This window comes from Hypanus sabinus, chromosome 10, assembly GCF_030144855.1.
Source record: "Hypanus sabinus isolate sHypSab1 chromosome 10, sHypSab1.hap1, whole genome shotgun sequence".
Lineage (NCBI taxonomy): Eukaryota > Metazoa > Chordata > Chondrichthyes > Myliobatiformes > Dasyatidae > Hypanus > Hypanus sabinus.
Window position 1 is genome coordinate 25,527,673 of NC_082715.1, and position 26,201 is coordinate 25,553,873.

The following is a 26,201-nucleotide window of genomic DNA, read 5'->3' on the forward strand; positions in this document are numbered from 1 at the left end:
CTGCCCACCAAAACAACTGTTTCCTTAAACCCCCTACATCTCCATTCTACCTTAAACCCAAGCAACTCTCCTTCACCTACCTTCATCCAACAGCAACTTTTCCCAACTCCACTCATTTTCTCCAAATCAGCAGTGTAGTTATGGCTAACTGCATGTCCTGTCTTTTCTTTGTTGGATACACGAAACAGCCCTTGTTCCAGTTTTACTCAGAACCCCCTTCCTCAGCTCTTTTTTCTACTTTGATGACTGGGTCTGTACTACCTTCCTTCACTGACCTTTATTTTTATCATTTTTTTTTGCTGCCAATTTTTACCCTGCTCTCATCACACCCCAGCGGCTATATTTCACTTGTGAGTCTGAAGGGGTTTGGGATGTCACCAAAGACTCTAGCAAATTTCCACAGATGTCCTGTGGAGAGCATTCTAACTGGCTGCACCTCTATCTGGTATGGAGGGGCCACTGCAAAGATGCAGATATTGCAAACTCAGACAGCTCCATCACAGAAACATAGAACACAGAAAACCTACAGCACAATACAGGTCCTTCGGCCCACAAAGCTGTGCCAAACATGTCCCTACCTTAGAACTACCAAGGCTTTACACATAGCCCTCTATTTTTCTAAACTCCATGTATCCATCCAGGAGTCTCTTAAAAGACCCTATCGTTTCCGCCACCACCACCACTGCCAGCAGCCCATTCCACGCACTCACCACTCTCTACGTAAAAAACGTACTCCTGACATCTCCTCTGCACCTACTTCCAAGCACCTGTGTCCTCTCATGCTAGCCACTTCAGCCCTGGGAAAAAGCCTCTGACTATCCACACGGTCAATGCCTCTCATTATCTTGTACACCTCTTAACCTCCATCGCTCCATGGAGAAAAGGCCAAGTTCACTCAACCTATTCTCATAAGGCATCCTCCCTGTTCCAGGCAACATCCTTGTAAATCTCCTCTGCACCCTTTCTATGTTTTCCACGTCCTTCCTGTAGTGAGGTGACCAGAACTGACCACAGTACTCCAAGTGGGGTCTGACCAGGGTCCTTTATAGCTGCAACATTATCTCTCAGCTCTTAAACTCAATCCCACGATTGATGAAGGCCAATGCACCGTATGCCTTCTTAACCACAGAGTCAACCTGCGGAGCTGCTTTGAGCATCCTATGGACTCAGACCCCAAGATCCCTCTGATCCTACACACTGCCAAGAGTCTTACCATTAATACTATATTCTGCCATCATATTTGACCTACCAAAATGAACCACCTCACACTTACCTGGGTTGAACTCCATTTGCCACTTTTCAGCCCAGTTTTACATCCTATCAATGTCCCGTTGTAATCTCTGACAGCTCTACACACTATCCACAACCACCCCCCAAGCTATGTGTCATCAGCAAATTTAATAACCCATCCCTCCACTTCCTCATCCAGGTCATTTATAAAAATCACAGAATATGGGGTCCTAGAACAGATCACTGAGGCACACCACTGGTCACCGGCCTCCATGCAGAATATGACCTGTCCAGAACCACTCTTTGCCTTCTGTGGGCAAGCCAGTTCCGGATCCATAAAGCAATGTCCCCTTGGATCCCATGCCTCCTTACTTTCTCAATAAGCCTTGCATGAGGTACCTTATCAAATGCCTTGCTAAAATCCATATACACTACATCTACTACTCTTCCTTCATCAATGTGTTTAGTCACATTCTCAAAATATTCAATCAGGCTCGTAAGGCACAACCTGCCCTTGAGAAAGCCATGCTGACTATTCCTAATCATATTATACCTCTCCAAATGTGCATAAATCCTGCCTCTCAGGATCTTCTCCATCAACTTATCAACCACTTAAGTAAGACTCACTGGCCTATAATTTCCTTGGATATCTCTACTCCCTTTCTTGAATAAGGGAACAACATCCACAACCCTTCAATCCTCCAGGACCTCTCCTGTCCTCTTTGATGATGCAAAGATCATTGCCAGAGGCTCAGCAACCTCCTCCCTCGCATCCCACAGTAGCCTATGGTACATCCCATCCGGTCTCTGGTGACTTATCCAATTCAATGCTTTCCAAAAGCTCCAGCACATCCTCTTCCTTAATATCTACGTTCTCAAGCTTTATAGCCCACTGCAAGTCATCCCTACAATCGCCAAGATTCTTTTCCGTAGTGAATACTGAAGTAAAGTATTCATTTGTTGTTTGGCACAAGTCGTCCCAGCATCGAGGCCATGTTCAAAAGACAATGCCTCAAAAAGGCTGCATCTATCATTAAGGATCACACCGCCCAGGACATGACCTCTTCTTATTACCGATAGAGAGGAGGTACAGAAGCCTGAAGACACACTCTGAACGTTTTAGGAACAGCTTCTTCCCCTTTGCCAACAGATTGCCAAATGGACAATGAACCAACCCATGAGCACTACCTTATTACTTCTGCTCTCTTTTGCACTATTTATTTAATTTTTAATATACATTTCTTACTGTAATTTATAGTATTTTTATGATTTGTACTGTCCTGTTGCTACAAACAACAAATCTCATGGCATACGTCAGTGATATTAAACCTGACTCTGATTCTTATCTTTGATGATTCACTTCCTTGGATCTCCACCTCAGCAGTCAGATCTGCAACAAACATTCATCACAAGCCCACAGTTTCCACTGGTTACATCGATTATACTTCCTCCTACCCAGCTGCTCTGGGGTACTTGGAGGCACATGATACAATAGGTTTAAGTCAGTATTAAAACCATAGAACACTAAAGCACAGTACAGGCCCTTCAGCCCTCCGTGTTGTGCCGACCCATATAATCCTTAAAAAAAAGTACTAAACCCACACTACCCCATAACCCTCCATTTTTCTTTCATCCATGTGCCTGTCCAAGAGGCTCTTAAATACCCCTAATGTTTTAGCCTGGCAGGTCATTCCAGGTACTCACAACCCTCTGTGTAAAAAGTTTACCCCTGATGTCTCCCCTAAACTTCCCTCCCTTAATTTTGTACATAGTGTTGTTTCCTTAAGAGAAAATCCTGCCTGACAGATACGTTGTACTTTATTGAAGATGAACAACTGGGACAGACAAAGGAGAATCAGCAGATGTTGTGTATTTGGATTTTCAAAAGGCCTTTCACAACGTGCCACATGTGAGGCTGCTTAGCAACCTAAGAGCCCATGGTGTTATGAATGTACCACAGCTCTGAGGGGCCGAAGGAGCGGGAGCAGCCCCCTCCTTCCGGAGAATCGCAAGATCGCTATTAATTCGGGTCTCGGACCCAGGAAGTGAGAGACAATGCAACGGTTTTGGCCATTGTTCTTAGAGGCACCTTTGTGACGTGCATGACCCTGCTACGTGACAGCTACCATGGACATGGACACCCTCGGGCAATGTGGGGGTGGGGATTGCATCACCCTACTTTGATGGACATCTACAACTCTGCAAGTCAAGATAAAAAGGGACTGCAGGAGGCGGTACCCCAGAGAGACGCACCAGAAGGACACCCTCGCTCAGTGCTCCCATGGCTGGAAGCCACTCAATGCCATGTGCGCTCCTAACTCCTTTGCCTGGGGAGCGGGTGGCTGATAATACCGAGAAGGACTTCGAACTAACAACGGGGAAACAACGTTCCTCTGATTTTATGGAGTGGCTTCATAAAGACCCGGGCAAGTTTTTTTCGTTTGTCATCGATCCCTCTAAAACACGTGAAACCCAACGATTCCCCGAAAGGCTAAAGTCTGCAGACTTCTGAGTGACTTCTATATTTCCAACGGACAAAATATTATCCCCTAGACAACAGCAGAGCTTATTTCTTAATGATGATTATTACTATACCCACGCTTTAGATTGAGTATTGATGACGTGCATTATCTGAATGTTTGTGTTAACCTTACTTTTGTGCCCCTTTAGAAATAAAAACGTTTGAAAATAGTGACATCAGACTTCAACGGACCTCTCTATCTTTGCTGGTAAGTTATCCAGTTACGGGATACGTAACAATGGTATTACAGGAAAGATACAAGCTTGGATAGAGCATTGAATGATTGGCAGGTGGCAAAGAGTGGGAATGAAGGGAGAGTTTTCTGAGTGACTGCCGGTGAATAGTAGTTTTCCACAGGGGTTGGTGTTGGGATTGCTTCATTTTGGCAAAGATTTGGATGATGGAATTGTTAGCTTTGTTGCAAAATTTGTAGATAATATGAAGACAGGTGGGGGCAGGTAGTGTTGAGGAAGCTGGGAGACTGCAGAAGGACTTCAAACAGATTAGGAGAATGGACGACGAAGTGGCAGATGGAATACAGTGTCAGGAAATGTATGGTCATGCATTTTGGTAGACTATTTTCTAAATGGGGAGAAAATACAAAATCCAAGGTGCAAAGGGATGGGAGTCCTCATCAAGTCAAGTCACTTTTATTGTTATTTCGACCATAACTGCTGGTACAGTACACAGTAAAAATGAGACAATGTTTTTCAGGACCGTGGTGTGACATGACACAGTACAAAAAACTAGACTGAACTACGTAAAAAAAACAACACAGAGAAAGCTACACTAGACTACAGACCTACACAGGACTGCATAAAGTGCACAAAAACAGTGCAGGCATTGCAATAAATAATAAACAGGACAGTAGGGCAAGGTGTCAGTCCAAGCTTTGGGTGTTGGGGAGTCTGGTAGTTTGGGGGAAGAAACTGTTACATAGTCTGGCCGTGAGAGCCCGAATGCTTCAGAGCCTTTTCCCAGATGGCAGGAGGGAGAAGAGATTGTATGAGGGGTGCGTGGGGTCCTTCATAATGCTGTTTCCTTTGCGGATGCAGCGTTTAGTGTAAATGTCCGTGATGGCGGGAAGAGAGACCCCGATGATCTCATGCAGGATTGCCTAAAGGTTAATTTGCAGGTTGAGTCTGCAATGAGGTAGGAAAATGCAATGTTAGCGTTCATTTCAAGAGGACGAGAATACAAAAACAAAGATGTAATGCTGAGGCGTTATAAAGCACTGGTGAGGCCTCACTTGTGTATTGTGAGCAGTTTTGGGCTCCCTTATCTAAGAACGGATGTGCTTACATTGGAGAGGTTCAAAGGAGATTTATGGAAATAATTCTGGGATAGAAAGGCTTATCATATGAGGAGAGTTTGATGGCTCTGGCCCTGTACTTGCTGGAATTTAGAAGAATGTGGGGCGACCTGAAATCTTTTGAATGTTGAAAGGCCCAGAAGGAGTAAATGTGAAGATAATGTTTCCTTTGGTGGAGAAGCCTAAGATCAGAGGGCATAACCTCAGAATAGAGGTCCATTTAGAATGGAGACAAGGAGGAATTTCTTTAGATGGAGGGTGGTGAATCTGTGGAATTCATGGCTACAGGCGCCTGTGGAGGCCAGATGTTTTTGAGTATTTAAGGCAGAGGCTGATAGATTCTTGCTAAATCAGGAACTGAAAGGTTATGCCAAGAAGGCGGGAGAATGGGATTGAGAGGGATATGGATCAGCCATGATAAAATGATGCAGCAGATTCGATGGGCTGAATGGCCTACTTCCACTCCAATGTCTTATGGTCTTAAGCTTTTCTTCCCAGAGAGGTGAGGACATACAACGATGTTGTGAATATTCTGGCTGCTCCAGATTCTGCGGCCAAACTTCTAAAAAATGATGCTCTAAATGTGAGAGAATTTCAGGCCAAGATGTGTGAACTGCAATCAGATATACAAACAGATTCACAGTACTCGAGTCAAGGCACATTTTGATTGTTCTCAGGAAGTTGTGGGAAACATTAAAAAGTAATTTAGCAACTAGTGTAGTCAGTTCAGTAATGTTTGGAAAAAAAAGCACAAGAGATGATTCAGATAATAATTTCACAGTTTTGTCATAAACACACAGGTTATGGACAATTTGCTTCATAAAATGTGCATTGCTGCACCCTGTGGGATCTTCTTGATGATAAATTAGCCTAATATTTTGTCCCCACAGAGAATAGATTCTTTTGATTCTAACTGAAAGCAGCAGTCAGATGCAAACGAACAAACACAATACATTTTTAAAACAAAAAAACAAGATGAAAAATTGATAAAGGTATAACACTGACAAAAGAAATCCAGTTATAATTAACAAGGACACACTGAATTTAAAAATATATTACTTTAAAAAACTTTAGATAAAACATTCATATGGGTATGACACCTGGTAACTTGGCAATCAGATTTAAATCTCAGATGATACTTGTCTGTTGAATTACATGCTGAGCTATCCAGAGATGCCAACAAGTTTGTATTCAGATAGAAATGATTATAAAATAGTCAATTTCAAGTATGATCATTCAATTAGTGTACCATATTTATCCGCGTACTTCTTTAAAGACATCACTTTTCTGAATGTTAGAAGTATCATCATTGGGTAATGGAAAATTTATTTCTCCAATGTAGCCTTCTCAAAAGTCATGTGTCATGTAGACAAGACAAAGGGGCAGAACTAGGCCATTCAGGCCATCGCATGCACTCAGCCATTGGAACATGACTGACATACTTACCTCCTCAACACCATTCTCCTGTCTTCTGCACATAACCTGACGCCCTTACTAATCAAGAACATATCAACCACCACTTTAAATGTACCCAATAACTTGGGCTCCAGAGCCATCTGTAGCAATAATTCCAGACTCACAACCCTCTGGATGAAGAAATACCTCTTCACCTCTATTCTAAAGGGACATTTTCTATTCTTGAGTTGTTCCCTCTGGTCCAAGGCTCTCCCACGATTTCAAACATCCTTTCCAACTCCAGTCTATCTCGGCCTTTCAATATTTGTTAAGTTTCAACGAGATTTCCCTCCTCATTATTCTAACTCCAGTGAGTACAAGCTCAGAGCCATGCACTGGGACTCCCACGACTCTTTACACTTCCGATTTCTGAATTTGTCCACCATTTAGAAAATTATCTACACCTATATTCCTTCTACCAAAGTTCATGACCATACACTTCCTGACACTGAAAGGGCCTTTGGATCCCGATACCAAATCTGGACCAGAGGGCACTGATTAATACTGGAGGGATAAGATCCAACTTGGCCAGTAATGTTTTAGAAATAATCAGTTCCTCGAATATTTTGGTAGTTTTCTACAGCAAAAAGGGAGACTATCCAGAAGCAATACACAGTGGATAACCTATAACTGTGGCAGAAATTGATGTGCTCTGCCATTTCAACATGACTGATCCATTCTTCCCTCTCATTAATTTTGGCCTCCATTCCTTTTTCCTTATCATCATCATCTGACCAAGGATAAGCTCAGAATCAACATACTCTTGGCCTTTTATCTTGTGAAGTGGTATGGTTGTGACTACATCTCTGACCCACCACCAAGACTATCTCGTCTTTGCAGCATCACACTACTCTCACTGCATCAATCTCCTAATGTACTAAACAGATCAGCTTTAGCTAGCTTTCGTATCCAAACCATCACTCTTGTATTGTTCTCCTCCTCAACATGCTTTGCTCTACCGTGTATAAACTTAACGCCAAGCAGATTATTGCAGGTCACATTTTACCTTGTATCCAGCCTTGCTCATCAATCATCTCCTTACTCGCTGACCAATCGCAGCACCCGTCTCAGTGATGTCCAGAATTCAAATGTCTCATTGTTCTTGAGTAGCTCTATAGCTACACTGCCTCCCCTGCCCAAACCAGCCCCATATCCTCTGGTATTCTATATCCTTCCAAGACAGCTGCATCCCGCCACATCAGGTTTTTTGTACACTCTCACGTTTAATTGCTGCACCATTGGTCAAGTTACTTCAGCCGACAAGATCATGAGTTCTGAAATTTCTTTTCCACACCTCTTTGCTTCACTAGTCTTTATGATTCTCTTTAAATCTTACCTCACAATTTAAGGTTGGGATGTTGCTCCTAATTTCTTCTTATGGCTTTGTTTTTAATAATACTCTTTCAAATAGCATGGGATGTTTCATTATGAAATGAGTCCAATACAAGTGTTACAGCCACAGCTGGAGGGCCTGTGGGCTAGCTACAACTTGCCTTGCACCGAGAATATCTTGGAATACTTCTGCACATTCTTCACGAAGAGCCACATGACATCAGCTACAGCAGCAGTGAATGTGTCCTTGCTTGGCAGCTGTGTTAATCTCACCGCATCTATTAGTGTTAGAATGACCGAGGCTTCAATGACAGTTGGAATCTCACTAGACAGTTAACAGGCTGAAGAACTACCCAAGAGTGAAATTCAAATAGGTGCAGCTTATTTTGGAAAGTCTCCAAGTAATCAGTCCCATTTCACAGAAATGTATCAGCTGAGCATGAAGAACTCAGATGTGATTTTGAAGGCTTTATTTGTCGACGTGAACTCTGCATCAAAGACAATATTGGTTCAGCAAAACAAGTTCTAAAAATGTTGAAGAAAGGATGTTACCTTTCTGGATTCATACTCCAACCTGATGACAAAGGGGGAAGATAGTGCCGCAACATTCAGGAAACATAATACCTTTGGAAAAATATTTTCTAAAAAGTGTTTAATGTTTTCTGGTTGTTGACAGAATGCCACATGCAGGCAGAGTTCATCATAAACCTAAGAGATTTATTTTTATTTTCAGTGCTTGATGAGAAAAGAGGCACTTTGCCTTTCAAAGGCAACTTTTACTCTTCGGTGTAATGCACAGTCATGGGCTGTATAATTACCATGGGAATTTTAAACAAGCCCTTCAACCTCAAGGTCATGGATTCCCTTGTGCAACTCACACAGTAAAGAGAAGAAGGGTTGGTGGGGGGTGGGGTGCGAAGAAAGGCCAAACAGAAATGCAATCCACTGAAGTTCTGCCTTTAGAAAAAAACTAACTGGAAGCTTTCCTTTATCTCAAGACTCAGCCCTCTCTACTGAAGCTCAGATGCAAATACATCTGCAATGCCAATTCTAGGAGTCAAAGCATGCTCCATGTTTCGCACATTATTGAAGAATGTGCTGATTCAGAAAAGTGAACACAAGTGTAGATACTATAGGACAAGGGTTCCCAGCCTATTTCATGCCATTAACAAAGGGGCTCGTGGACCCCAGGTCGGGAACCCCTGTTATAGAGGTCAGGTAATGGAATCAGCAAAAGCTGAACTAGAATCCTCTAGTAATGTGGTATAAGCAACAAAGAAAGACTATAAAATGATAAAGTGAAAGCCTTGCATCAAATAAAACCTAAAAAGAGAATGCAATGGCAATATATCTGTTTGAATTCTTATTTCATGTTAATAGGAACAGCTCGCTCGCTGCTCCCGAGAAAAGGTCGTTGCATTTGAGTGATCTCTCTCTGTCAGCAGATGGTGCTGCAGCAAGGTTTAATCGATGTGGATTGCAGATTTGGACTCGTAATTCAGGTTTATGATGTGCTAATTCTAGTTCTGGTCACTCTTCTTTGCTGCTACTTTTCAACATGAGTTGAACTGAAAAATGCCTTTTGGTTTTGTGTCTATATTCTGTTTTTTGCTTTTTCTGTTTCTGTTTGCGTGACGTTTGCATGCGGGGAGTGGGGGGGGGGTGCGGTTTGATGTTTGACGTTTTCTTTGAACGGGCTTGTTCCATGGTTTTTCTTTGTTTCGTGACTGTCTGCGGGGAAGACGAATTTCACGGTTGTACACTGCATACACAGTTTGATAATAAATGTACTTTGAATCTTTGAATTCCTTTTTGCATGTTAACGACCATATTAGATACCCATCTTGTTCCAAAATGCAGCCTCTCAGCTTAATTTCTCTGGAACAAGATTCATTAATACTAACGAAGGAATAAGTGATTGATGTCTGCACTTACTCCTCCTCTCTCTCTTGACTACTGAAACTTAATTTACTACTGAAAAATACATCTCCTTGTTCACTCCATTAACCACACACTCATGAACAGTTTGTTGACAAAGCTACTGAGCATGCAAAACATACAAAGCCATGCAACAGTTGGATACAGGGCTTGGTCCTCACCTAACACTGCAGTCGGTACCAGTGGATCATTAGGCACTGTAGGAAAACATATCTCATGAAGCAAATATCTACATAAATTACTTTTGAAGTAAAAACAGCATTTAATTTCAGCTTGCAAAGACTGAAGGAGAAGCGTCAAAGGCACATTATTCATTCACAATAACTGCAAAGTAAACAAGACTTAAAGCAATTTCATCTATAGGCCATATACTAATGCCTATATTCCAATAAAAATAAAGGAATGCAATAAAGAAGTACAGAATTCTACAGAGATGAAGACAGATGGCCAATTTTCTGGATGATTTAGAAACAAGACAGGTAGTCATTACCAGATGAATTAGTCAAGAAATTACTACAGCTGCAATATCATAATCAACTTACATTGTCATATTTGATTCTTTTAAATTGTTTGTTAGAATTGACAAGTCAAACTAATTTGGATTATTTTTCAAAACAAAAGTCAACAAATCAGCAGTTAAATTTTACTTTGTGAAATTTCTCCCTATGGAGAAACTGATTTCTTAAAACATGTAATCTCTAAGAGATCAGATCACACCATGATAAACCCATAGAATAAATTGTAACCATGACATCGCCACATTGTTTTGAACTGATTAACCACATGACTATTACCTGTAATTACAATGCAAACATAACTTATCACATCTACTGAATACCAAGGAAAGGACAACGTCTCAAAGTATCCTTGCTCATGCTGGAGACTAAACCAATCCATACTTTGACCACAGGGTAGAAAACATCTTCAGAAATGAAATATAGTGGCAGAGGCAAACAAACATTCTGTGTGACAAGATCAAATAACTGAACGTTAAAATGGAGATACAGTATTCGATTCTTAAATCCATTTCAGAATATAGGGAAGATTGTCTCGCACTGACAAAATACTTACTTGAAGAAAACAGCAGCACACAGAACTATCATTCGAAATTATTCACTAATAACATAAATATAAAGTGAAACTTCAGACCTGTTCTCGATTACTTGGTGGAGAATAAGTGACAAAATCTCTGTGTATTAGGAGCTACGATCACAGAAGATTCAGCATGTTTCCTGTTTCTTCTGTTGTTTCATACATTGAAATAAAAAGTGCAGCTAATAAAAATAATATTTTATAATTGCAATTTTAGAATTTTGATTTTTACCATCAAATTTAGTCATTTTTCCCCCAGTCCTGATGAAGGGTTGCTGTCAGAAACTTTTCCATAGATGCTGCCTGCCTGCTGAGTTCCTCCAGCATTTTGCATGCGTTGCTTGGACTTCCAGCATCTGCAGATTTTCTTGTGATCAAATTTACTCTACCACTTCATTCAATTTTCTTCCCTTTCCAACAAGGTAACACACACGAGCAGGTCTTGGCCTGAAATGTTGACTACCTATTCATTTCCATAGACGCTGCCTGCCCTGCTGAGTTCCTCCAGCATTTTGTGTGTGTTGCTCAAATACTTTCACCGATTTTTAATGAAGTACTGCAATGGTGACTCAGGTTTTGCAATGGATTGAATTTCCAGGAAGTTGATGACAGAAAGATTGTAATAGTTTTGTCATAAGTGAGACAAAAATGGATAAAGGCTTGAGGTAGGGGGAGTATGAATGTTGTTGCAGATATAAGCAAGTAGTTTGTTGATAGAAAGATAAGGACTTTGAAGATCAACCTTTGACCTGACAGGAAATGGAACTGGATTATTGTCACATATAGCAAAAAGCTTGTCTTAAGACAATAGAAATGTAGAATAAAGTGTAACAGCTACAGAGACAGTGCATTGAGGGTAAACAAGAAAGTGCATGAACATAATGAGATAGAATGTGACGTTAAGAGTCCAACTTATTGTACAAGGAGCTGTTTAATATTCTTGTAAAAGTGTGGTGAAGCTCCGTTTGGGCTTGATGGTAAGTACCTTCAGGATTGTCTCTCTGATGGAAGATACAATGTCTGGAATGATTATGACGTGAGGTATAGACAGAGGCCCCCGAGGGGAGGCTGGTGACTTGTGACCAGCATTCTGCAGTTTCTTGTGGTCATGTGAAGAACAGATGCCATTCCAAGTCATTAACATGATTCATTCATAAAAACTGGTGACATTTGACAGGAATATGCTAAATTTCTTTAGCCCCCTGAAGAAATAAGGGCGCTGGTGAGCTTTCCTGGCCATGGCATTGAAGTGCTTGGACCAGTTCACACCCAAGAACTTAAAGCTCAGAGCTTGATGAGAACAGGAGTGCGTACAACATCCCACTTTAAGTCAATTGCCAGCAATTTTGTTTTGCTGTCGTTGAGGGAAAGGCTGTCGTAACATCATGTTACTAAGCTCCCTATCTCCTTCTTGTTGTATCTTTATCTGAGATATGGACCACTATGGTGGCATCATCTGCAAGCTTGTAGAGGGAGCTTGAGCAGAATCTGGCCATGCAATCATGAGCATACAGGGAGCAGAGCAGAGGGCTGAGGATGCAGTCTTCTAGAGCACTAGTGTTTGGAATTACTGTGGCAGAGATGATGCTGTTTATTGTTACTGAACATGGTCTGCTGGGCAGGAAGTTAAGGAATTACAGAGGGAGCCATTAATTACCAGGGTATGGGGTTCTGCAATGAGTTGGCTTGAAATTACAGTGAATGCAGAGTTGTAGTGAATAAAATGGTAGGACCAGATATGATGGCTTCGATTTTTGTGTCATATTTTTCCATCCTCTCATTATACGTATCAATAGATAGCAGAGTAGAATCACTGAGGTGAGGATGAGGGAAGAAGCTAGTGATCAGGACAGTGGAGAAGTACAGAAATTTTTGAACTCAGAATGTTCTTTTGCATGAAAATGCAATGAGCAGAGGACTTATGCCAAGGTGTCTGAGATCACATAGTTAACGAGGTGTCTGGGCGGAAGCAGTTTAACTTTGGGGTTTTTACCAATTCAGTGGTCATTAGCAAATTGTAAAGTTAAGTCTATAATGCTCCATCAAAGCTGGAAGTTCTCAAGCAACACACACAAAATGCTGGTGGAACGCAGCAGGCCAGGCAGCATCTATAGGAAGAAGCGCTGTTGATGTTTTGGGCCGAGACCCTTCGTCAGGACTAACTGAAAGGAAAGGTAGTAAGGGATTTGAAAGTGGGAAGGGGAGGGGGAAATGTGAAATGATAGGAGAAGACCGGAGGGGGAGGGATAAAGCTGAGAGCTGGAAAGGTGATTGGCAAAAGGGATACACAGCTGGAGAAGGGTAAGGATCTACACCTACACTCTGTCCGCTAGAGAAAGCAGGATCTCCCAGTGGCCACACATTTTAATTCCACATCCCATTCCCATTCTGATATGTCTATCCATGGCCTCCTCTACTGTCAAGATGAAGCCACACTCAGGTTGGAGGAACAACACCTTATATACCGGCTGGTTAGCCTCCAACCTGATGGCATGAACATTGACTTCACTAACTTCCGTTAATGCCCCTCCTCCCCTTCTTACCCCATTCCTTATTTATTTATTTTTTCTCTCGCTCTGCTCCTCTCACAATCTCTACTTGCCTGTTTCTCCATCTCCCTCTGGTGCTCCTCCTCCCCTTTCTTTCCCCCTAGGCCTCCCCATCCCATGATCCTTTTCCTTCTACAGTCGTGTACTTTTGCCAATCACCTTTCCAGCTCTTAGCTTCACCCCACTCCCTCCTGTCTTCTCCTATCATTTTGGATTTCCCCCTCCCCCTCCCCCATTCAAATCTCTTACTACCTTTTCTTTCAGTTAGTCCTGACAAAGGGTCTTGGCCCAAAACATTGACTGTACTTCTTCCTGTAGATGCTGCCTGGCCTGCTGTGTTCCACCAGCATTTTGTGTGTGTTGCTTGAATTTCCAGCATGGGCAGATTTCCTCGTGTTTGAACTCTCAGTGGTTTTTAACTTGGGGCAGTGAGACATTGTTAAATTGCTATACATTGCAGTGAGTTGACATTAAGTGTCTCAGCATGCATAAAAGAATGTAGGATGCTTTGACCCTCCAAAACTGGGCATTATAGCAACATAAATTTAAGTCCCAGATTAACGCAGTTGATCCAAGTGGTCAAATTTGTATAAAAATGGCATTTATTTGTTCAAACTTCTGAACAGTGTGGTCTGCAGGGACTATGCTGTTGTCCTTGTGCATAAGTAAATAGAGTGTGGCTGAGGAACAAGTGTGAGATTTCAAAGTCCAGTTAATTGGCAATGACACACCCATAGAAGTTTAAAGTGCCTATCTGCAATACAACTAGAAATCTGGTCTGCAGTATCAAGTCAGAATCCATCTTGTCACCGTGAAGTGGGTAAGCGTTTTGTTTTTAAGAGCCTTAAGCAACTTTCTTCATTTGGGATCTGTTTACTCTCTCAACCAATGTCATACTCGAAGGTACATGCTATATCTAGATTTGCATGGTTCCAGGATCTTGCAATGGACACAATATTTCTCAGCCAGGTTATCTTGGTCTGAAGTTTCAGTAATGGCATTAAACATGCAGCAGATGCTGAGACTGATAACTGATACCATTGCAATGCCCTAGTATCACCCATATCTAGATAACGCTTACACATTGAAGCAGGTGATCATGAATAGCGCTATGTATGGGAGGACATGGATCTTACAACTGGATTCACCAAGAGGCCAACTATACTGAAGAAGCCTCGACACCATTTGAGACAAAGCAGTCTGCTTGATTGGCTGTATGTCAAAACTGACAGTTCTTTGCTTCCTCGTGAAGGGCATCAAAAGTCATCAACAATGATGACTTAGATGTGGCTTTCCATTTCTTCATTCTCAATGAGCTAAAACACAACAACTTCTTGTGCAGCTCCCAGCCAAACCTCATCGAAGATCACTATCAGCAAGTATCCAACACCACAAGTATTGAGTTGTTGCTGGTCACACAAAATTGCATTTCTGGTTTTACTCAAAGTGGATATTAGCAAAACAGGGTTTGTTTTTAAAGTGCAGTTACAGCAAATATTAACACTTGCATTGAGAATGGCTTCAAACAAAAATTCGGCTTACATAAATGTCATATTTTTTACACTTGCATCAGCTAACAAAAATATTTTAGTAGGTCAATTATATCAATTATAAGTTATATCCACTTATATTTTAGTAGAAACAGATTTTCAGATGATTCATTGAACTAGAGGCTCATTCTGCCTGTTCAGGTGGATGAAAAAAGTTTCTTTTTTAAAAAAAGAAACTTCAAAAGTGTGTTGTTTTAGTAATTACATACTCATTCTTAGCCAATACTAGTAAAGAAACAGACAATGAGTTCATTAATTGTAAGGGCATGTTGTGTGTAAACTGGGGCAGCAAAATAACATGGTGTTCAGTGCCTTGCTTCACAGCCTTCAGCTGTAGGATTGGGGTTCAATTCCCGATGGGGAGTGTTCATGTTCTCCCTGTGATGTTCTGGGTTCCTCTCCCACTGTAAAGAATACTAGTTAGGGCAATCAAGTTGTGGACATGGTATATTGCTGCTGGAAGCATTGCAATACTTGTGGGCTGCCCACAACACTTTTCAGATGGTGGTGGCCACTGAATTAAAACAACATGTGTTTCGATGTTTCAATGTACATGTGACAAGTAAAGCTAATCTTCAATCTTTAAACAGGATGTTGATTTGCCTTCAAAGAGCGTGACTGCAACTCAAAAAACATTCATTGATGCTTTAGTCCTTTGTGATGTAAAATGCAAATTGTTTCTTAAATTCAATCAATGGGATATACATTTTAAGTCATCCTTTTAGTAGATACGTTTCTCATAAAGGTCCATCTAAAAAAAATAAGTGTTCATTCGGTTTTTTAACATAAGTCGTGGTTCAGGTTATTGAAAGTTGGCTGAAATCCAGAGTTAGAGTAAGCAGCAGGGTCTTGTTCAGCTGGCTCCCTCAGTCGCCTGTGTAGTATTTCCTTTACTCAGAGATACAGTGTGGAATAGGCTCTCTGGCCCTTTGAGCTGTGCTCCCAGAAACTCCTAATTCAACACCAGCCAAATCACGGGACAATTTACAATGACCAATTATCCTACTAACCAGTACGTCTTTGGACTGTGGTAGGAAGCTGGAGAATCCAGAGAAAAAAAAATACATTCCACAGAGGGGACATCCAAACACCTTACAGAGGATGCCTGGATTAAACACCTGATGCCCTGAACTCTTATAACGCCACTCTAACCACTACGTTACTGTGGCAGAGTGAGATGACATGAAAGGTGGTGTCACGGGGGGAAGGGCCAGGCAGAGCACTGGGAACCTGGAAGTGTAGGGTTGATTCTCTAGGTTGGCACGGTGTTTTGGGGGGGGGGGGGGGTGAAACTCTGGACAGAAGCAAATCATAGGATTAAGTTATATCCAGTGAGAGCAAGTTTAGCAGTTACAATAGCTCAGGTCACAATAATGGCAGGGGAAGGAATACTCAGTTTAACTGCTTTTATTTCAATGCTCAAGGTCTAAAGGTAAAGTGAATGAACTCATAGCATGCATTAGCTCTGGGGGCTGGGATATTATTACCATATCAGAAACTTAGCTGAAAGAAGGGCCGGGCTGGGCAGCTCAGTACTCCAGGATATAGATGTCACAGGTGTGACAGATGTTTTTGCCTTTTTGATAAGGCAGAACATTACAGCAATACTTAGAGATGACACCTTTTGGGGGGTGGGGGGTTGTCCAGTGAGGCCATATGGGTAGAATTTAGAAACCGGAGAGGGTTCTCTATTGGAGCAGTACTTTGGACTCCATCCTCCTCCCTCAATAGTCACTGGGAACCTGAGGAGCAGGCAGTAGAGAAATTGCTCATAGTTACGAGTATAACATTGTTGGCTGAAGTCCACAATCTTACTGTTGTTATTGGAATCGTGCTCATAATATTTATGTCATATGATGGGTACCCACTCAGTGTTTGCCAATTCTTCAGAAAGATCTCAATGGGCGGATTTGACTTTAAATTGTAGGAGTAGAATTAGGCCATTTAGCCCATCAACTGTTCTCCATTATTGGAATTAATTGGATACTCTCTGTAATCCTATTCTTTAATTAGACTACATTATACAGGTTTCCCCCGCAATCTGAAGGTAGAGCGCTCCTGTGAAACCATTTGTAAACCGGAATGTTCTAAAGCAAATAAGCAATTACCATTAATTGATACGGGAAAAATTTTTGCGCATTCCTTGACCGAAAAAAATAACCTACCAAATCAAAGCAAAGAACACATAAAACCTAAAATAACACTAACATATAATAAAAGCAGGAATGATGTGATAAATTTACACCCTATATAAAGTAGAAATATTGTAGGTACGGTATAGTTTCACTTATCAAACTCAGGAAGACAGCGAGCCAAAATTGATTTGGAGAAATAAAAACACGCATACGCATGCGCAAACAACTGCCCCCACAAGGCTTCACGGTCATTGTAGTCTTTCTCGGGGTAAACACACATATAAAGCGGGCTTCTTTTTATTGTAAAAGCGAAAATCCTCTCTGGCTAGCAAAAACAGGTACTAATGTACGTCTTTCGTAACAGCGAGATGTCGTAAAACGAACGTTCGAAAAGCAGGGGCCACCTGTATCTCAAAGACTCATAAAGTTTGGCAAGCTGCATTCCTTAAACAGATCTTAGTATTCATCTTTGCAATCTTTAAAAAGAGAAAATACATGTGTCATCTGTTGCTTTGTATGTCTTAACAGATCCCCAATTTTATAAATACTGAACAATGTAATACTTACATCTTGGACTGAAGTTGTGCGAATCCATAAAGGTGATGGAAAGAGGCTCATCAGCATGAAGTGTGCTTTGGTCGGCATAACTCCTGTCCATAGCATTCACCATATGAGTCATCTCCTGCCGAGCATTTCCTACCGCATCCTTGCGCTTCTTTGCAAGTTTACTGCAATCAGCAAAAGGCATGTCATCAAGCTGTTCAAGTCTTAAGCTTGGTTTTAGTACAGCAAATAAACATAAAGTTCCTTTAACTTGTGTGGAAACTGTTTCCTATCTTTTACAGCGTGCTTGGTAAGCCAAGTAAATAATGTCAGAAAAATTCTTTTTGGTACTACGTTATAATATCAGATCCTAATCACTATTGATAAAGCAAACACCTACAAAATAACGTTTTTAAACTTATTACTGGTGAATAGATCAAATAACAGCTCAAATAACATCATAACAAATCCATTAGTCTAGGAAAACACATTTAAAAAAACTAATGAAGCTAGGAACAGGAGTGCATTCTGCCTGTCCTATCATTCAATCACATCTTTGTTTATCACTTCCTCAAAATTTATTCAATTTTTAAAAAATAAACTCAATTTTTTTCAGTTTTGATTGGAATGCAGGAAAAAGCATCTTGAACAAATTAAATAACAGAATTCATTTGTAATAATCTAGCTTGCGTTGTGCTTCTGGGGAGGTTTTAACACAATGTCATTCTAATTTTACTTTGACTGCTGAAGATCTTTAACTGAGGAGAGTTGAAAAAGCAGCAATACCTCATCTGTTTGTATTTCAACTTTCAAATTCCTTCCAATGTATTAAAAGGATTTGCAAAGGCAAGTATTAATAAATAATTTAAAACTAAGTTTAATGCTATATATATTTTTTATGGACTACCATTGATCCATCTTTACCTTAATGTACAAAAAATGCTGACTATGATTTCTTCAGATACACTCAATTTACAGCACTGGTTTTGATTTTACTTTGATTTTTAATAGGAATCAGCAGTTGGAAGTTTTACTTTGATTCCAGATGATGCTTGTCTGTGCCAATCACTGATCAGATTAATAGAGCGAAATATTTGATTACAGAATGATAGATGTGCATTTATAAACTAGTTAACTGATTTTGATATGATGAGTCTGCATGTTAATATAAATTGATAAAATTATATCAGACAATGATGTGGCCCTATATAAATTATTCCGCAATTGCGAATGCAACATACTAGTGCATTGTGCTGTATATCCTCAAATCTTTAGAAATCACTTAATTGTTTTTCTAAGAATCTGCCACTAATCCACAAATCTGTGTGCTATAAGTATAGTACTGAAAAATGCTGTAAACTGGATGTACTCAATAAAAAAAATCACTCATGGTCAATCCAGATACATTGCTAGGAATAAATATAAATTGAAGTTCCTGAATCTTTATTCAATATTTTCTGCTCTTCACATTTAGCATGCACTAGAACAACAGTTGTCAAGGGTAAAAGGCCAAATTTATAAGCTTTGACAAAAATTCCAAAAGATAATTCAGTATTATACTGAACATGCCAACGTTTACAATGACAATTTCTATCCAGTAATTTAATTCACTGCTCAAACTTCTGACAGTCTCTCTGTTGGATTCCAGAGAACATGTGCCATCTTTCAAGCGCACTGCTACATTTTCAGCCAAGCACTTCCTATGCATCCTCTCCCATGATAAAAGAAAAGCAATTTAGTATTTATTCAGGATTGAATAAGCTGCAGCCAGTTCTCATTATTTATCAAAACAAAACTTGTTTCAATGGAAAAACTGAAGCACATATACAAGCCAGTGGTGCAAGCATTCCAAGGGTGAGGGATGGGATGAAAATCACTTGATGTAATGACACTGTGAAACTAATCATGCTTTGCTGAATTCAACCAATTAATATTTCATTTTGCAAATAATCGTACCTAAGTGCATCTTTATTTTTGGCTTCTTACCTCTGGTCACCTTTTGAAAAGTTTTATTTAGGATAGCAGCCCTGAGCCCCAATTTTTTTTAATCTTTAAATTTTAGGTATTTAGAAGAGATAGCATCTCCATAGATCTTTGGCCACTTTGAATAACCAGGTTTACGAGTCAAATTGTCTCTCTAATTAATCTGAAAACTGCCTCTAATACTCAAGGACATTACAGTGCAGCTTTTTCCAAAATAAGCACTGCAATGGGGGTACATATTGTAAGTAAAGAGCAAGTCATAACAGTCCTTAGAGATCTTGTTGACTCCTTCAGTGTGCAAAGGCAGCTGAGGTAGTGAGACGCAAGAGGCTTTTTTTAGAATTCTGTGTGCATAAAAAATGCTGATTACAGTTATATTGACTAAATTTATTTAAGTGTTTGCTCCAGTACAGAGAATTAAATCTGACAAATATCAGATGCTTTGGATAATAAATTAATAAAATAAAATTTAAGCTGAGCTTCAAAGTTGATTTAATAGTCTCTATTCACATCAGCACAAATTTTTTACTAAGAACATGAAAAATAGAAGAACTGGGCCAGTTAGCTCTTTGTGTCTGCTCTGCTGCTCAATAATATCATGGCTGATCTTCTATCTTAGTGCCACTTCCCTGAACTATCCCATATCCCTTGATTCCCTGATATTTCCAGTTGAATTTATTAAAGTGTTCTGCCATGTTCGATTTTAAGTTAAAACTAAAAAAAAATCAATGTAAAAAAGGGGTCTTTGTATTTTGGGGTTTTTGAAGTTATAACAGGATTATGTCAAAACTTATCATTTGCACCCAATACCGCCCTTTACCTTCATAATAATAACTTGCTTCTATAGTCTACTTACAGGTAATAAGAATAAGAATAGTAGCTCCTCCTGGTAAGCAAATCAGACAGTGAAGAAAGAATTATTGGTGAATAAAGTGTGGAATCAGTTATAATCAACAAAGCAAATGCTAGCTGGATTTAGATACTGATTACCTTCTGTTAGCATTTTACTGCAAACTCTTCATGCAAAAATTAATCTTACATTCCATGCAATCATGTGCTAGCAAATAAAATAGAAATAATGCGTACGGAATGACAGTGAACAATTATGCTCCAGATGTGGTTCATTGAACAAAATAAGTGAATAATTAAAGTTGATTGCACATTTCTTCCATGCACTGTACCATAAGTTAGAATTACTAATTTTCTTCAATATGTATTTGAAGAGATTAACTTCCATCTATTCAGGTTTTTTGTATGGAAATATCAGATCCAATAATTAACATTTCAGCTACTCAAACAAAACAAAGTTATGTTAACCACATCCATTACTGTACATCTATAGATTACAGATGATCAAGTCAGATAGCAGTGATCTGGTGATTTAACTTGAATCACTCATTAGCCTTTTTTATGATTTTGATTCAAATGACATTGTGTAAATGAACAACTATTCTTGTCCTTAATTAGCTGCTAACAGTATTGATGAATTTAAATACTATTTTCATTACAATGAATGAAAAATGTACACATGCCAATTGGCCTCTTTGAAATTTGATTACTATCTGTATTTTCTATTGGGTTTATCTATAGCCTTAACCAATTTACTCATTTAGGGAATAAAATCTCAGTTTAGTTTTCCTGCCAAGATACCTTGTTATAACGTGAACTAAGAACACTGTTTAAAGTTATCTGTTGGTCTATAAACACTTGTAGTATATCAATATTTTCTGAGTGAATTAAATACAGTCAGAAGGACTGTGTGCATGTGCTCTTACATACTCAAATTTAGCACAAGTTCGAGGAAATAGAGTCAATTGTTGAACATAGTGAGAAGGTAAGTGAGAACAAAGATGTAAGTTGACAAGGGTCTTTTTGGAACCTCATTTCATGAGGAAGTTGAAGAGTGAATAAAGTAAGAGAATGTGGCAGATATCATCTGCATAGATTTCTAAAAGAAGATATCCTGCCTTCTGATTGTGGATGGAATCGCTCTGTTGGAAAAGGAGCCTGAGTGGCCAATCATTGTTTCCAGAGGGCAGGCCTCTGTATTCAAGCTCTTTCGATGATGCTGACGGTGCTACCGAGGTTCTGTGTTACGAATTTGGACTGTGGACTTTTCTAGTCTTACGGTTTTGATATTCTGTGTTTTCAGCCATTCTTTCACATTGCTCTTTTGTGCGGGTGGGAGGGGTAGGGGGATTTGGAGGCCAATGCTCCCGTTGCGTTTCATGTGAGGGGAGGGGGATTTGGAGCTGATATTCCTGTTGTGTTTTGAGCGGGGGGGGGGGGGGGGTGATGATGGTGTTGCAGTTTTGTTAGCTTTTGGATGGGGAAGTGGACTTGATGCGTTTCGTGCAGGGGAAGGTTGATGATCAAGTCGCTGTTCTTTTTCTGTGCAGGGAGGTGGGTTTGCTGTTTCTCTCTGAACTAACTTTCATGGTTTTTCTTCGTTTCCTGGCTATCTGGAGAAGAAGAATCTCAGAGTTGTGTATTGCACAAATGCTTTGATAACAAATGAACCTTTGAAGATGTTGATAAAGATGAAACATTGAAAATATAGAAGCATATATTTGTAAAGATAATATGGTCACATGGCAAGAGAAATTTCCAATTCCTTTTGGAATAAAGATTGTGATTTTTTTCGTTGATATCAGAATATTAATCAGAGCTCCTATTGAGATAATCACAGGAAGAGAGAATTATACCAAACCACAAAATCTTCACCAAGAGGCTGGAGAATGCATTACAAGCACCTTGCAAACTACCCAGAAATGAAAATTTGACCTTTCATCAGTCCTTTGCACATCAACAGAATTGGACACATTCTTAACAGAGTTCACATTACCTGCAGGTTATTTGTGGACAACAGTCAGAAAATAGACAGAGCTACCAATGCTGGAGTAACAAGGGTAGGTTAATATGCAAGATGAAATATAGAAAAGGGAATGTGCCACTTAGATTCCCAGTTGTTGCAGGCACTGTGGAATGCAACATGAATAACAACACAAATAATGACCCTACATGCAGGGTAAAGTTTACACTGGACAATAATTGACACAAACAGTACACCAAAATCCATCGATTAGGTCAGCTGACAGACTGGATCAGACTCAGAACATAACTGATGCCAAATGGTTTCAGTCCCTCTACACTAAGGGGAACACGTGACAATTCAATCCCACTCTGGAGCAGTCTGTAACTAAGATCCATCAACTTCAACGGATTTATTTTTACACACACACACACACACAGGAAGTATTCGCGGTCTGGAATGAACTACCGGAAGTAGTCACGGAAACAGCATCGATTGCAGTGTGCAAAATGGAGTTGGGAAAGTATCTAGAAGTAAAGAATTTGCAGTGGAACTGGACCAGCTCGATTCCTCTCCAACAGAACCAGCAAAGACTTAGAAAGGACAGAACAACATCTGTCTGTGGCGTAGCTGTTCTGTGATTCTGATTTTGGAACTGTTTGGTATCCATCTGAGACAGCCATGAGTGGCATTCAGACTGCTGCCCAGGAAGAACTAGAACAGTGCTGGTTGCTTGCCCGCAAGCAATAACCAACAAATTATGGAACGTCACAGCATAGCCTGTCTTGCAATACTTTGATGATTAAAAGGAGCTGAAAATATAGGCAGACATCTCCTAAAAGGACCCTGAAGCAACAATCTCGCAAGACAGTCAGTTGACAGCGTGCACAAGCAGATCTGATAGAAATGTCAAGCACAGACTGGAAGGCTTCTTGCTTTGACCTTTGGAACAGAGGCATTTCACCTCTACAGCTGTGGGAGAAGCGTGAATGTGCACATTAATCATAAGCCATTCAAGGTCATTCCCGGTGAGACCCTCCAGAGAGAATCAAAGAGTTGGCAGGAAATACCTAAGAGGATACAGGTATAGAACAAAGGTTTGGTATGGTCCAGGCAAAGATGTGTGGAGCTGGAATGCTAAGCAGGGCTTTCTCAAGGACACCAGGGAGATGACTTTAATTTGTTACACCCCAAAACAGGTGAGATATTCTATTAAATGTTTAGAGACGTTTCACATAAATTACAGCTTCTCAGGACATCCAGTGTAAACGACATCAAGAAAAATGGTGCTGCTCAGGAATAATAGGACATATGGAAACTAATTTAACAAACAATATAAAAAGATGAATGTTTCAGACTTTCCTTTCTCCACCAAAGAAATTTTCACTAACTATTATGCATTATGAACTTTTGCCGATCCAAATAGCAATAAGAATTTTAGAACAAATTGTCCTAAAGCTTCTCATTGCTCCTGGGCCATTTGGAGAACCTAATATGGAAGGTGACGTGTGCCAAGAGCAGTATAATGGGCAGATCAGGAGGCAAAGTGGCCACCTGCCAGCGGGAATACTCAAACCAATGTTGTAAAATGCCATTTTTTGGGGAGAAGACTGACGTTTTAGGAGGAACCTGTTCCTAAAATGAACAGAGGCAACAAAGTTGATGGCCATGATAACAAAACTAAGAGATGAATGAATGCCTGTACATTTAAGACTGCATGGTTAGTGTATCAAAGTTTGAGATCAGTGCTTTTTTGGACAACACTGGAATCAAGGGTAATGACAATTGGGAGGAGTGGAGGCCAGAGATTAGATCATCCTTCGAGAGAGCCTGTGGTCTGCGCCTGCTCCTGATTCTTAGTTTTTGTATAATTGCAAAAGTGCCTACCTTTCTGGTAACGGAAAATTCCCTGGGAAGTTTTGCTTACAGCTGTTGTTTGAAAGAAAGCATGTCACTCTGAGTGACAAGCAGAGCTTGAATGTCCCACTGGAAACTATTATCGAGCACATCTGCAGGCCTTGGCACACCAAGACACCAACAATTAAGCAGATTGCAGTTTTTGAATTTTCTTATATTTACAAACTACTTGATGTTAATTAACAATGGAACTTTGGTGTGCATTTCTCCAAATCACACTTCACACAAGGACTCTGGTGTTTTGACTATGGTCCAACACTTTAGCCTTCAAACCTGCTCTATCAGGACACATTAAAACAAATTCTAAAAAATTCAACCTGCTTAATAAGACATGTTGTTACGGAGGTATGGTATAGAGCAAATACCAATTTCATCAGTAACCTGTCTTCAGATCTGAACGTGGATTGTAGTTTCAAATGCATCCAGAACAAAGGGGTGCTTGAAGCTGCAGACTGGCAGATTGCAAACAAAGAAACAATTCAGTTGGCCTCAGAGCCCTTCGTATGCATGAAATCGGCCCAGAGTCAGAGGGGATTAACATCCATTTTGGGTGTCTGGAGTGAAGGTGGGGGTGTTTGAAAATTATATGCAATTCAAAGGAAGCACTGTGGATACATTGTTACTTTTGATCTTAGGCTTATAAAAATGTCGTGTAATATTGGGTCAGATAGGCCTTCTCTTCCAAGAATGTCTCAAGTATGATGGCTACTCTATACCACTAGTTTCAGTGTCACCCAGTGACTTCGCTCACACTTACAACAACGTTATCTTCCTATTTTCCTACTCAGCTGTAATATTAAAACAGTTCTAAGTCCTTTTCATGACCTGCTGTGCTTCCATTTTCAAGTCTACTTCAATTCCATTTCTCCCGGTTATTATCATATTGCTCAGTACTTTGTAATCCGCTCCATTTAACAATAACATTTGCCCAAACTAGTCCTTTCTCCTTTAACTGTAGCTATACTCTGCTTGTACTCATTCTCCTCCTGCTGTCTAATATTACATACATTACTCTTCCACTATCCTTCTAATAGGGCCTCTTCTTTCACAGACATTATCCACTGATGAGTCAATTCATTACCCCTAACTGTTCAACCTTTGTTATTTAATTTCAGAACAAATCACAAAGTTATTACTTGGTTTATCTGGAACTCTGCATTACCACAGTGACTACACTTGAAAAGTACCTCAGTACTAAGCTTTGGGACATCATGAAAGAACAAGGATATAAAGGAGCGTCACTTGATAGTTTTGCTTCACTTTCAGATTTTGTGGAAGTGTCTAGAATTTTCCAACTAAGCACCCTTGATGGGTGATTGTACCTATAGTAAAGGCATATTAGAAATTCAACTGCAATGAATAGTGGGAAAGTCACACATCATGTATCCACACTCACACCGAGACGCACACACACGCACTCACGTATCTCCAGGCAGGGCATCACTCCAGCGGTATGAAATCAAGCCCTTGTGGGGTGCAAAGCAAGCCAAGCCCAAGTGTGAAATGGGGTGAAATGTAAGTTGGGACCAGAAGTTTTACCAAATGCATTTCTTTTATGATTTAGATCTCAAGAACTGGCCGAGAGGACATCTCTGGTCACTTGTCAATTGAGCCTTAGTCAGATCCTTCTAAAATAAGTAGTTAGGCAACATTAGCTCATTTGTTCTTACTGTTTGTGTTAAATTGTGAATTTGCACTGCCAAATAGTTCAAAATTTTATAAAACAAGCTTTTTCAAAGTGCACAAATACCCCTACGATTATTTTTAATGCCTTATAATCGCCTGATAGTTATTGAGTTATGAGTCAACCAACAGTTGCCGACATTTGAAAA

The 26,201-nt window shown here is 40.1% G+C and overlaps 1 protein-coding gene across 6 annotated transcripts in view; it reads right to left on the reverse strand.

Annotated features, from left to right (window-relative positions):
• Window positions 1-26,201, reverse strand: part of ptprk (protein tyrosine phosphatase receptor type K) — a 656,369-nt gene that overhangs the window by 63,026 nt on the left and 567,142 nt on the right. For 4 of the 6 annotated variants that reach the window (XM_059981528.1, XM_059981527.1, XM_059981531.1 and 1 more), the window contains 2 exons: window positions 20,497-20,526; window positions 17,682-17,842 (listed from right to left, as the gene is read on the reverse strand). In XM_059981528.1, coding sequence (XP_059837511.1) covers window positions 17,682-17,842; window positions 20,497-20,526 — 191 coding nt within the window. The remainder of the gene's footprint in view (window positions 1-17,681; window positions 17,843-20,496; window positions 20,527-26,201) is intronic. The other 2 variants (XM_059981530.1, XM_059981529.1) reach the window with 1 other exon arrangement.